The sequence below is a fragment of the Triticum aestivum genome, chromosome 5D (genome assembly GCF_018294505.1).
Source record: "Triticum aestivum cultivar Chinese Spring chromosome 5D, IWGSC CS RefSeq v2.1, whole genome shotgun sequence".
NCBI lineage: Eukaryota > Viridiplantae > Streptophyta > Magnoliopsida > Poales > Poaceae > Triticum > Triticum aestivum.
Window position 1 is genome coordinate 28,793,639 of NC_057808.1, and position 12,085 is coordinate 28,805,723.

The 12,085-nt window shown below is 45.4% G+C and overlaps 1 protein-coding gene across 3 annotated transcripts; it reads left to right on the plus strand.

Moving 5' to 3' along the window:
• Nucleotides 1-4,646: 4,646 nt before the first annotated feature.
• Nucleotides 4,647-10,129, plus strand: LOC123119217 (receptor-like protein EIX2). Of its 3 annotated transcripts, XM_044538929.1 has the most exons (4): nucleotides 4,647-4,922; nucleotides 5,018-5,159; nucleotides 5,388-5,499; nucleotides 9,046-10,129. In XM_044538929.1, exons 2-4 carry the CDS (start codon nucleotides 5,047-5,049, stop codon nucleotides 9,883-9,885), a joined length of 1,065 nt encoding a protein of 354 aa, XP_044394864.1. In that variant the 5' UTR covers nucleotides 4,647-4,922; nucleotides 5,018-5,046; the 3' UTR covers nucleotides 9,886-10,129. The 3 variants fall into 3 exon arrangements, with proteins under 3 accessions (XP_044394864.1, XP_044394863.1, XP_044394862.1); XM_044538928.1 differs by having other exon boundaries at nucleotides 4,648-5,159; XM_044538927.1 differs by lacking the exons at nucleotides 4,647-4,922; nucleotides 5,018-5,159; nucleotides 5,388-5,499 and adding an exon at nucleotides 5,506-8,878 and having other exon boundaries at nucleotides 9,046-9,358.
• Nucleotides 10,130-12,085: the final 1,956 nt, after the last annotated feature.

A 12,085-nucleotide genomic window follows, 5' to 3' on the forward strand; every position in this document is an offset into this window, starting at 1 on the left:
ATTTTGCGCGGCCTTAAGCCTTTGTTTCTGCTTCTTAAGACTCCTCGCGGTGGCAATAAGCCTTCTGTGGAGGTTCTCTTGTTCCAAGTTCCTTTCCGGGATGATATGTATATCGTCATCCGGACTATTCTCCTCTCCAGAGACAGGTTGATGATTTCTACCCTCGGCGTCGCCGTGATCGGACAGTGGCTCCGTACTATGTTCGCCGTTCGCTGGCTCGTCCTGCTCTGTTGCTTTGGAGTCGATCGGGGTCTCATTCTTTCTTGCGCTGTTATCGCTGTTTTTGCCGAGGCGGGATTTGGAGCGGCGTCTGCGTCGTCGCTTTGGTTGCTTCTCGAGGGGGTTATCCTTCGCTGCATCCTCCCGTTCCTCATCATTGTCTTCTTTGGGTGTATCCACCATGTATATATCATGTTATGAAGTGGCTGTCCAGCGCCCTGTGGGTGATGGTTCCTGTTCGTCTCCTGCATCGTCGTCCATACCGTCGATGTCTTCGGAGCCGAAATCGAGCATGTCGGTTATATCGTCGACAGTGGCTATTAAGTGGGTGGTGGGTGGGGAGCGAATTTCTTCGTCGTCCGCATCCCATTCTAGCCGGACATAGTTCGGCCAAGGGTCTCCTAACAGGGAGAGAGACCTCAACGAGTTTAGCACGTCGCCAAAGGGCGAGTGCTGAAAGATATCCGCGGAGGTAAACTCCATGATCGGTGGCCAATCGGATTCGATAGGCACGGACGCAGGCGGCTCGGAGCCCATGGCCGGGGACGAATCCAACGGTTCGGCAACATGGGTCTCGTAGGAGGTGAAGTCAGTATTCGACTCTATCGCCACTGAGTGTGCGGCCTCCGTGGCGGGGTCCATCCACCCGTCCTCAGATGGCGCAATTTGTTCCGGATTGAGGGCCGGAGTAGTTGCAGGTGTGATCTCCCGAACACTGTCCGACGACAGAGCTAAGTCATGCTTGTCGTGCTTGTGCGGCGCACCTGACATGGGCTCGAATCCGTCGAAGATCAAGTCTCCGCGGATGTCGGCAGTATAGTTCAAGTTTCCAAACCTGACCTGATGGCCAGGGGAGTTGGCCCGCAGTACGAAGCCGCCGGATACGAAGATCTGTCCGGGGAGGAAAACCTCACCCTGGATCGCATCCTTGCCGATGATCGAAGGAGCCATCTAGCCTTATGGTGACGGCACAGTGGAACTCTTAATGAAAGCACCAATGTCGGTGTCAAAACCGGCGGATCTCGGGTAGGGGGTCCCGAACTGTGCGTCTAAGGCGGATGGTAAAAGGAGGCGGGGGACACGATGTTTACCCAGGTTCGGGCCCTCTTGATGGAGCTAATACCCTACTTCCTGCTTGATTGATCTTGATGATATGAGTATTACAAGAGTTGATCTACCACGAGATCGTAGAGGCTAAACCCTAGAAGCTAGCCTATGATTATGATTGTTGTTCTCGTCCTACGGACTAAGCCCTCCGGTTTATATAGACACCGGAGGGGGCTAGGGTTACACAGAGTCGGTTACAAGGGAGGAGATCTACATATCTGTATCGCCAAGCTTGTTTTCCACGCCAAGGAGAGTCCCATCCGGACACGGGACGAAGTCTTCAATCTTGTATCTTCATAGTCCAACAGTCCGGCTATCCGAGGACCCCCTAATCCAGGACTCCCTCAGTCCCCCCTCCTTAGATGGCAAAACGCTCTCCACCTCCCCCTTTGGTGACTCGCTCATTGGTTCATTAGAGGAGGGGCGGTAGAGTGCTGACCAGTTGCCGACCGATACATCATAGGACCCCAAGACGACCCGGTCTTACGCCACAAGATGGCTCAGCCCCGTGGGATGGCTAAAAGTTCACTGGTCCCTTTAGATTACTTTAATTTTCACAATCATGCATCTAATAACAACTCTCATTTCCATGGTCTTGCACCTGAATCATGCTATACACACATTTTCCCTCATTTATCAGGATTACCGCGGGCGCCAAAGAAGTTGAGAACAACCATGCCGGGAGAGTAATGTAGCGTTGGTGTGTTGTAACACAAACAAATTTTACTGTCTCTTGGTTAATAAATAAGGTAAATCTTTTGCCTTAGTTTTGAAAAAGAAAAAAAGAAAAATAGAACTTGAAGAAGTTCATATGCGCATGAATTTCGCAGAGCTACAAGAATCTATAGTCCTCCCCGAAAAAAAATCAATAGTCCTCTCACACTCAGTAGTCAGTAGCAACAAACAAAACAAAACAGAGTAGCGAAATCTCTCCCATTTTTCTCTCACGCCGATAGGGTGAGTCCTCCCTCGAATTAGCAACAATGCTGCAGCAGCAGCAGCAATCAGAGAAGAGAAAGGGTTTCAAAAACGGAATCACCAACCGAGCGGAGCATCATCGGCGTAAAAAATCGGCCAAAATTACTGTTCTAACCTTATCAAGGAACCTTGGCACAAAATGAACTCGAAACGAAACTATTTCACAATCTGACCCTTTTAGAAACGCCACAGCCCGTGACGTTGCTGCTCCACATGAAAACGCCAAGCCAGCTCGCGTTGCTGCACCACATGAAACGCCGAGATAGCTCACGTTGCTAACCCGGCCCATCGCCAGGCCTCTCTGACGTGGTAGAGCAAGAAACGCCACAAGTAATGGCGTTTCCACTGCTTACTCCAACGCCAACGTACCTGGCGTTTGATGTTGTTTATTTTACTTCTTTTCCACTAGCCCCACAACGTGCAGCATGCGCGTACTTTTTGGTCCATTCCCAACGATAGGAGAAATTGAAAACTTTGCACTGGTAGCCTCACACATGCGCACGCTCACATCCATCCTTTGCACTGGTAGCCTCGAATGCAATATCATGTCACGAACCTTTTCAACATAGAAATACGAGTGCAGAGCATAAAACACCATGATAGATGAATAGTGTAATGGGCAGAGAAATATAATATTTTGTTAGTTTTTGTATAAAAGAGACACATTCAGGGAATGTTCAATTGTATAGTGCGAAAATTCACGGTGGCACGCAGGTGCCCGGGCACGCAAACGTCAAGACCTGCCCGGCCGCTTGATTGTCTCGCGATTCGCAAAGTAGTCAAGTCTTGCACGGGGCCACAAATAAGTTTTAAGTTCCAGTCATTAAAACTTATGACTTTTTATCTGAAACTTACGATTTTTTCGCTCGCTCTTACCAAGTTTCATAGATAAATTTTAATACATTTTTTGTTCTTGTTTATAGGCACAACACTCATGATTTTATCAATCGCTCATACGGAATACTATGTTTCAATAGTTGAAATTTAAAATTTATATTCAAAATTTATTAAAACATATTCAAAATGAATCTTATTTGATGCAAATGGAGGATGGGCGCGAACGCATGTATTAGAGCATCTACAGTCACATATGGGAAATCCGGCCCCAGTGACCGGGCACGCTTCAAATTTCACTTCTTGCATGCGGACATCTCATACTAGATTCTTATATCCATGCAGTGATGCGGGCGGCATGCGCGGCTTCCCTCGCCCGGATCTGCTGCTGGATCTCGTAGTGCCGCTCCGGCGTCAGCATGGCATAGTAGGTGATCTTGCTCTAGACCATGGTGGAGTGCCGGAGCGTGGGCAGAGCGCCGGAGCGAGAGAGGGAGGATGTGGAAGAGCTTGGTCTAGCGGCACGGAGAGGGGGAGGGGGATGGGTTAGGGTTGTGGGACGCCGCCCGGCTTAAATAGCGGATGTCGTCTTGGGCGGCGAGCCGGAGCGGCGCCACACGGCGTTTCCACCGCGCCGACGGACGCGACGGTCGTCGGACCGCCGGGTTTCCGGGCGTTTTCGTGTGGGGCCACGCTATCAAGCCGACGTGGCGGGCGTGCCCGGGCGCCCCCATACCGCCCCATATTTAGGCTGTATATGGGGGCGCCGGTCAGCCCGGGCGTTTGAGTGCCGTTTGAGGGGCTTATCGGTCCATATTTCATGACCAGACAGCGACAGGGTGACCTGCCCGGGCGTTTGAGGGGTCCGGTTGTAGATGCTCTTAAGTCTTCTATCTTTGTGTGAAAGGAGCAAAAATAGTGCATGCTGAATGTGATGGGCTGATGGAATAAAATAAATAAAATAAATCTGAAGAAGAGACAAGACAATCACTAGAAGGAGCCCCATGCATGACACATCTGAGTAAGCTTTGTACACATCAAACCTCAGACACTTCAGGTTGTAGTGAGCAGTGGAAACGCTAGCATGTGTCACCGGAATAAAATAAACAAGGTAGAGTTTCGCATCAAACGCCAGGTACATTGGCGTTGGTGTACGCAGTAGAAACGCCATTACCTGTGGCGTTTCCTGCTCTACCACGTCAGCAAGGCCTGACGGTGGGCCAGATCAGCAACGCGAGCTAGCTCGGCGTTTTCATGTGTTGCAGCAACGCGAGCTGGCTCGGCATTTTCATGTGGAGAAGCAACGCCACGGGCTATGGCGTTTTTAAAAAGGTCAGATTGTAAAATAGTTTCGTTTCAAGTCCATTTTGTGTGAGAAGCAACGCCACAGGCTATGGCGTTTTTAAAAAGATCAGATTATAAAATAGTTTCGTTTCAAGTCCATTTTGTGCGAAGATTTTTTGACAAGGTGAGAACAGTGATTTCGGCCTAAAAAATCCACTGCCTTCCTCGGATCGTCCCCCAGATTGGCAGTTTACTTTAGCGCCCCTACCTCGCTGCCACGGTGGGCCCTCTCCCTCACCAGGCTCACCTCGCCCTGTCTCTCCGTCGCCGGCCTCTCTTCCACCAGCCGCGCCGCCCCGCCCCCGCCGTGCTCATCTCCCCCCTTCACATACGCGGCGACGTGGCAGCTGGCCGCCCTCTCCTACCGACGGCGTATGTGGCGGTGGGGCACCCACATCCACGCGGACGGCCTCTCTCTCCCTCACCAACCCGCGGGCGAAGTATCTCCGGCTCCCCTCCGCCCCAAAGTTAGGTGGTTTTCGTCCCACCTGAACACCGAGTCACTGACAGAGGCGTGGTCGGGGCTGTGGAGCAGATTTGTTTGGGAGAGTGGAAGGATTGACGATGCGAATAGACAGAGGGTCGTATGGACCAGCTGCTGGAGCTTTTTCTTCTCCCCCATCTGCTAAATTCAATTTTGGAGGGTCATGTCCACCATCTGCCGGAGATGCTCCAAGGTACTATGTTATTTTCTGCTGCTCGTGCTATTTTTAATCTCCTTTTGCTGTCATCTGTTGTCTGAAGTTGAAATCTCTAGAGACATTCAACGACACTGTAAAATAAAGAATCTGGTGAAATACTACTTACTAACCGGCCGTCTGGAATGTCTAACATAATCCCAGTCCAGAGTGCACCGTGCATATCCAATATAATTGAGTGACTTTGACGGTACCGCGTGATTGCAGGCAGGCAACTAGTCCACTGGCCGGTGAATCCCACTCTCCCAGTCTGGCCACAAAATTGTATGAAGCAGACTTGATTAAACGGGCCTCCTTTGCAATAGCATACTGCATAAAGGTATGAAGCATTTACAGGAATATTGCTTCAGTTTTAATTCAGCAACACTTTGCAGGGTCTAGGTAGTGTGAGTCTTAAACAAACTGTAGCTTATTTCCATAATACTCTTATGAAGCTTCTGTTCCATAAGATGGATCACCTATTTCCTTTTGTTTTTACTTTGGTGCCTACTTTCATTTTTGTGAACTCGACTTGGCTCATCCTGCCACGATCCTTAGCTTTCTATATTTACAAATTTTGCTGTCATATGTTGTTTGAAACTGAAATCTCTAGAGTTTCAGCACACTGTAAAAAAAGAATTTTGCTGAACACTAACCAGCCGGTTGGAATGTTTAAGCCTGCTCTGGTACAGAGTGCACCGTGCATACAGCAGAACCAAGTGGCTTCGACTGTACGGTGTGGTTGCAGGCAGGCAACTAGTCTAGTGGCTGCCTAGCTCCCATCACAGTCTGGCCACAAATTGGTATGAAGCAGACTTGTTTGAACGGGTCTCCTTGAACCCCTGATGGACTGGGACTTTGACCGTAGACTCCGTGGGGCTAGTAGTATGGCCAACCATCTCTAGTAGTACGGTCAAACATCTCTGGTAGTATGGCTCGGGCACATAGGTAAAAACTAGTAACACATGGATAACAAGCTTCCACGCACCCCTGTCCAAAGCCAAGAGCAGAATATGAAGATTTTACTTGCATCCTCACCATAACTATTGCATTTTCAGACCTTTCTTCCCTATAGCTGACTGCAAATGCCAGCTGCCAGTCAATGTTGTCCCCTATGCACGTTTGAATTAACTCTGTTTCTGCACACTAGAAGGTTGCCTACGAATAATACCGGTCGAAATTGTCGAGTAGAAAATGGATTCGACCCTGCTTATATCACAAACAAACATGACTGTAGGCAAATATATATTACTTCCAATCATGTCTAGACTTCACTAATCATTGCTTTAACATAATTTGTTTTGATATGGCAGTCCACATGCTTGTATGCATAGGGTATTCACCGGTAGATGGAACGTGGGTGTAATCCTTTATACTACCTCTGTACCAAAATATAAGATGTTTTTGCAGTTCAATTTGAACTACAAAAACGTCTTATATTTTGATACGAAGGGAGTAGATTTTTATGCTCACACCTCATACAACTATGTTTTTTTTTACTAAGGATCAGTGATGAGAAAGGTGGTTATGCCTGAAAGTTCATACAAGGAGCATAGTAAACCCCCTGTTACTACTTTCTCTCTGTAGATTTATTGTCAGCCTGGTTCTTCTGATGTGTGTGGCTAGCAGGACTTTTCTTCCAGGAATCTTTGAGCATAAATGCATAATTGAGTGACTTTGACAGTACCGTGTGGTTGCAGGCAGTCAACTAGTCTTGTGGCTGGTAACTCCCATCACAGTGTGGCCACAGAATTGTATGAGCAGACTTCATTGAATGGGTCTTCTTGAAACACTGAATGACTGGGACTGGGACTTTGACCATAGACTACATGGGGTTGGCTTAAAGATCTCTGGTAGTATAACTCTAGTGCATATGCTTCCCCAGATATCTAGTTCTTGTTCTTCCAAGATGTATCGCACAACCAATCTCTTGTTCACCCTCATCATCCTAAGCATCACTTCATTTTCACGAGTGGTGCATGCACTAGCACTACAAACCCAGTATGCCCATGGCAGTGGCTGCATCCCTGCTGAGAGGGCCGCCTTGCTTGCCTTCCAGAAGGGGATCACAAGTGACGGCGCTGATATCCTCGCCTCGTGGGAAGGGTATGATTGCTGTCGGTGGAGGGGCATCAGCTGCAGCAACCGAACAGGCCATGTCATCAAGCTTCACCTTCGCAATACGTTTCCAGGCCCTGACGCCTATAACTATAATGGGTGTGATGATGCCAATTCATTGTTCGGCAAGATAAGTCCCTCTCTGCTTTCCTTGAAGAATCTAGAGCACATGGATCTTAGCATGAACTGTTTGCTAGGGCCCAATAGCCACATTCCTCAGTTTTTGGGATCCATGGATAACTTGAGATACCTTAACCTCTCTGGCATTCCATTTACCGGTAGAGTTCCTTCTCAGCTTGGTAACTTGTCTAAGTTGCAACATCTTGACCTTGGCGAGGGTTATTCCGGCATGTACTCATCGGACATCACTTGGTTAACAAAGCTACCCTTGCTGCAGTATCTTAGTATGAGCACAATAAATCTCTCAAGGATAGCTGACTGGCCTCGTCCCTTGAATATGATTCCATCACTAAGAGTTATCAATCTTGCTGGATGCTCACTTGATACTGCAAGTCAATCGCTTCCCTACTTTAACCTCACAAAACTTGAGAAGCTTGATTTGTCCTCGAATAATCTAGGCCACTCAATTGCATCAAGTTGGTTTTGGAAAGTGACGAGCCTCAAATATCTCAGCCTTCGTGCGACTCAGTTATTTGGAAAATTTCCGGATGCACTAGGAAACATGACGTCACTCAAGGTACTTGATTTGGCATTCAACAATCTGAATAAGACTGAAAACCTTCAAAGTCTTCTTAAAAACCTTTGCTGCTTGGAAATCCTCGACCTCTCTAAAAATGTTATGAATGCAAATATAGTGGCGTTGATGGAGGGGTTGCCGGAATGCGCACAGGAAAAGTTGCTAGAGCTGCATTTCAGTGAAAACAATTTCATCGGGACCTTGCCAAATTTTATAGGGGAATTCAGCAGCTTGAGCATGCTTGACCTGTCCAGAAACAACCTTGTTGGACCTATACCGCCAGGGCTTTGGAATTTGACCCGTCTAACCATCCTTGATCTCAGCTGGAATCAACTCAACGGGAACGTACCAACTGAAATTTGTTCTCTGAAGAATCTGGTTTCTCTGAGACTAAGCAACAACAGACTTGGTGGTGCGATCACAGAAGGACACTTTGCAAATTTAAGAAGTTTAAAGGAAATAGACTTGTCTTCCAATAATTTGAAGATTGCACTGGATTCAGATTGGCTTTCTCCCTTTAGGCTACAGTCTGGAGATTTTGCATCTTGCCAAATAGGGCCTTTATTTCCAGCTTGGCTTCAGCAGCTGCGGGGGATCGATTCACTTAACATTTCAAACACTGGTTTACTGGACAAATTTCCTGATTGGTTTTGGTATACATTTTCAAGGGCAACTGATCTCGACATCTCTAACAACCAAATAAGTGGCACCTTGCCAGCACATCTGGATGGCATGGCTTTGGAAAAACTCCACCTAGGTTCAAACCGGCTCACCGGGTCAATGCCTTCGTTGCCGGCAAATATTACTTGGTTAGACATCTCCAATAATAAGTTTTCAGGAGTAATACCATCCGATTTTGAAGCCTCCCGACTTCAAATCTTGATTGTCTATTCAAATCGAATTGGTGGGTACATTCCCGAATCTATTTGCAAATTGCAACAGTTAGTGTATCTGGATTTGTCAAACAATTTTTTGGAGGGTGAAATTCCTCAATGTTTTGATATCCAAAAATTACAGTTTCTTCTGCTCAGTAACAACAGTTTATCAGGAAAATTCCCAACATTTTTGCAGAACAACACAGCTATGGTGTTTTTGGACCTTGCATGGAATAAGCTGTCTGGAAGATTGCCTACATGGATAGGAGATCTGGGGAAATTAAGATTTGTACTACTGAGCCACAATGCATTTTGTGATAATATTCCGGCCGAAGTAACAAGGCTCAGGAATCTTCAATACTTGGATCTATCAGCCAATAATTTCTCTGGTGCAATACCTTGGCATCTATCAAACCTGACATCTATGAAAAGGATACAAAAGGAATTCATGGGTATGTATGACACATATAATGCATCCGCGCACATTGGCGAGATGGGAGCTGGTCACCTGGGAGAAATATTGCCAGTAGTAACAAAAGGACATCAACTTTTATATGGTGGAGCGATTGTTTATGTTGTGAGCATTGATCTGTCAGACAACTCCTTGACCGGTGAAATCCCTACAGACATCACTTCCCTTACCGAGCTCATGAATTTGAACCTGTCGTCGAACAAATTGAGTGGACAAATCCCAAACATGATCGGGGCCATGCGGTCACTGGAATCTCTCGACCTCTCTGAGAACGAGCTCTCTGGTGAAATCCCATGGAGCTTGTCAAGCTTGACATATTTGTCCGCCCTTAACCTGTCCTACAACAATTTGTCCGGAAGGATACCTTCTGGCCCGCAACTTGACACCCTCATTTCGGACAACATATACATCGGCAACAGTGGGCTTTGTGGGCCTCCTCTCAGCAGAAGTTGTTCAGGAAATAATTCTTCCATCATTCATGGCAACGTCGGAAGCAGCAAGCAAGAGCTTGTTCCACTGACCTTTTATTTCGGCCTTGTGCTGGGACTTGTGGTGGGGCTCTGACATGTCGCGGGCCGTCCATGGAGAATGCCATGTGATGATCCGGTGGTGACATCATAGAAGAAGCAAGTATGATAATTATTGCATGTAGTATGTATTAGCATAAATATATCCGTGATAAGTTCTTTTCATGATAAACACTTCGGGTGGTTCGAGGGGGCAAAGTACTTGTATCGTAAGACGTGTGGATATGGACTAATACAGAATCTAGTCGCTTAAATAATGTTGCTTGATGTAATACGTGCTGATTCAGCAGGTAGGCAGGTACTTGGAGACCTCACTAGGCAAGAAGCCAATCAGGTTAAGGTGACCGGGCATGCCGTCCTCGTTGCCCTGGCTGGCATATCGGGCGAAGGATCGCAGCGCCTTCTTCCTCGTGTCCACCTCTATCATCCAGATCCTTTCGTTGTCATCGTGGACGCCGATGATGAGACGCCGTTGCTCTCTCCTTAGCATGAGGCAGATGGTGTCGCGGTCGTAGCACAAGAACCCGTCGACCGTGTCAGCTTTTGATCGTGTGGGTATTGCAGTTTGCTGAATGTTTCTATTGTCTGCTATTTTGATGTACATGCCATCTCAGAGGCTGCGGATTTTGAAGCGATGATACCTTTGTGTTTGTGATCAGGTCATTGATCCTTTTACAACATTTTGATCCGTCACGTGTCACATGTTGGGCGCTTTCTCGGGATTTTTTTTAATTTTTTTATGCATTATCGGGTTTTAGATATGATTTTTTTTGGTTTTTTTTGACTTTTCAAATTTCGTCCGGTTTTAACAAGGTTAGTGAAAGAAAATGTAAAAAAGTTATGCAAAAAATGTTTTTTTTCTTTCATGGGAGACATAGATTTGACTCACATGTTGGCAAATATTTGCTTCCGCGAGAGACACAGCAGTGCCCTTCATAAAAGGAAAAAGATCACATTTTTTGCTTCCATGGGAGGCACAGATTTGCTTCTCTTGAAGATATTTGCTTACGCCAGAGGCACAATTGTGCCTCTTAGAAAAGGAAAAACACCTTTTTTCTTTCACGAGAAGCTCAAACTTGCTTCTCGTGGAGGCACAACCACTCGAAGAAGGAAAACAACGTGTTTTTTTTGTCCACTAGAGGCACAGATTTGCCTCTCAGGAGGTGTATATTTGCTTCCGCGAGAGTACAATTGTGCCTCTCGAAAAGGAAAAAAAAGAGAATACCTGTGCGTTTGCCTTTTTTTTCTTTTGGTTTTCTCATGAAAAAAAGGTTCATCAAAACCTATTAACATGAAATTTAGTTTCTAAGATCTCGACGTGAGGAATTCAACGGTGAAAACGGTTCAGGATTCGAACGCACGGTTTAAGAAATACAACCTCTAAGAAGATGGAAGTGACCTTTGCAAAAGGTACTTCTTAATTAGTGATCTTGCCTTTATATATACATGGGTGTGGTTATACATCGCGTGATGCGAGCTGGAGGGACCGCTCGCGTCAGGTGGTCAGGGTGTCGCTTATGGGCCGGACCAGGTAGGTTCCAGGTAAGTTCATCTTTCTCCTATTTTTTCTTTGGTTGTTTTTTGTTTTTCTTTTATTCTCATTTACGAAAATATTTTGTGTGTGTGTGTGTGTGTCTATATATAAACATAAAAATGGATGCAACATTCAAATTGTGAATTTGAAAAAAGTTAACACAATGTAAAACAAATGTAGTTTAATTCCAAAAAATGAGGATAGCATATCAAAAATGTTCACATGTTTCTAAATATATTGTGATTTTATCAAAATAATTCATCACATATTTAGAAAATGATATCATTATATAAAATAAACGTTTCAAATGTATATGAAAAACCTTAATAGCATTAGAAAAAAAGTTTGTCACATTTAAAAAATATACACGTTTCAGAAAATGTAGGGAGTTATAGAAAATATGAATCTTGTATGTGGAAAATGTTAAACCTATAAGAACTAAAATATTTAGATGTATTGAAATAGTACAATGTTTATGAAAAAGCCATCAAATAGGTATTTGAAAGAGATGTTAATCATTTTATTTAAAAACGGTAATCATGTATTTAAAAAATGTTGACCATATATTTAAACAATGTCAAACATGTATAAGAAAATGTTGATCATGTGTTGAACATTTTTTAATAGAGATAATTTTTACACACATTGTATATATTTTGTATACATCAAGAACATTTTCATATACATGTTTAACGTTTTTAAA

Coding starts and splice junctions, on each gene's coding strand:
- LOC123119217 (XM_044538927.1), top strand. CDS start 6,934: ATGGGTCTTCTTGAAACACTGAATGACTGGGACTGGGACTTTGACCAT. Junction 8,879..9,045: donor TGTCTATTCAAATCGAATTG/GTGGGTACATTC, acceptor ACATTTTTGCAG/AACAACACAGCTATGGTGTT.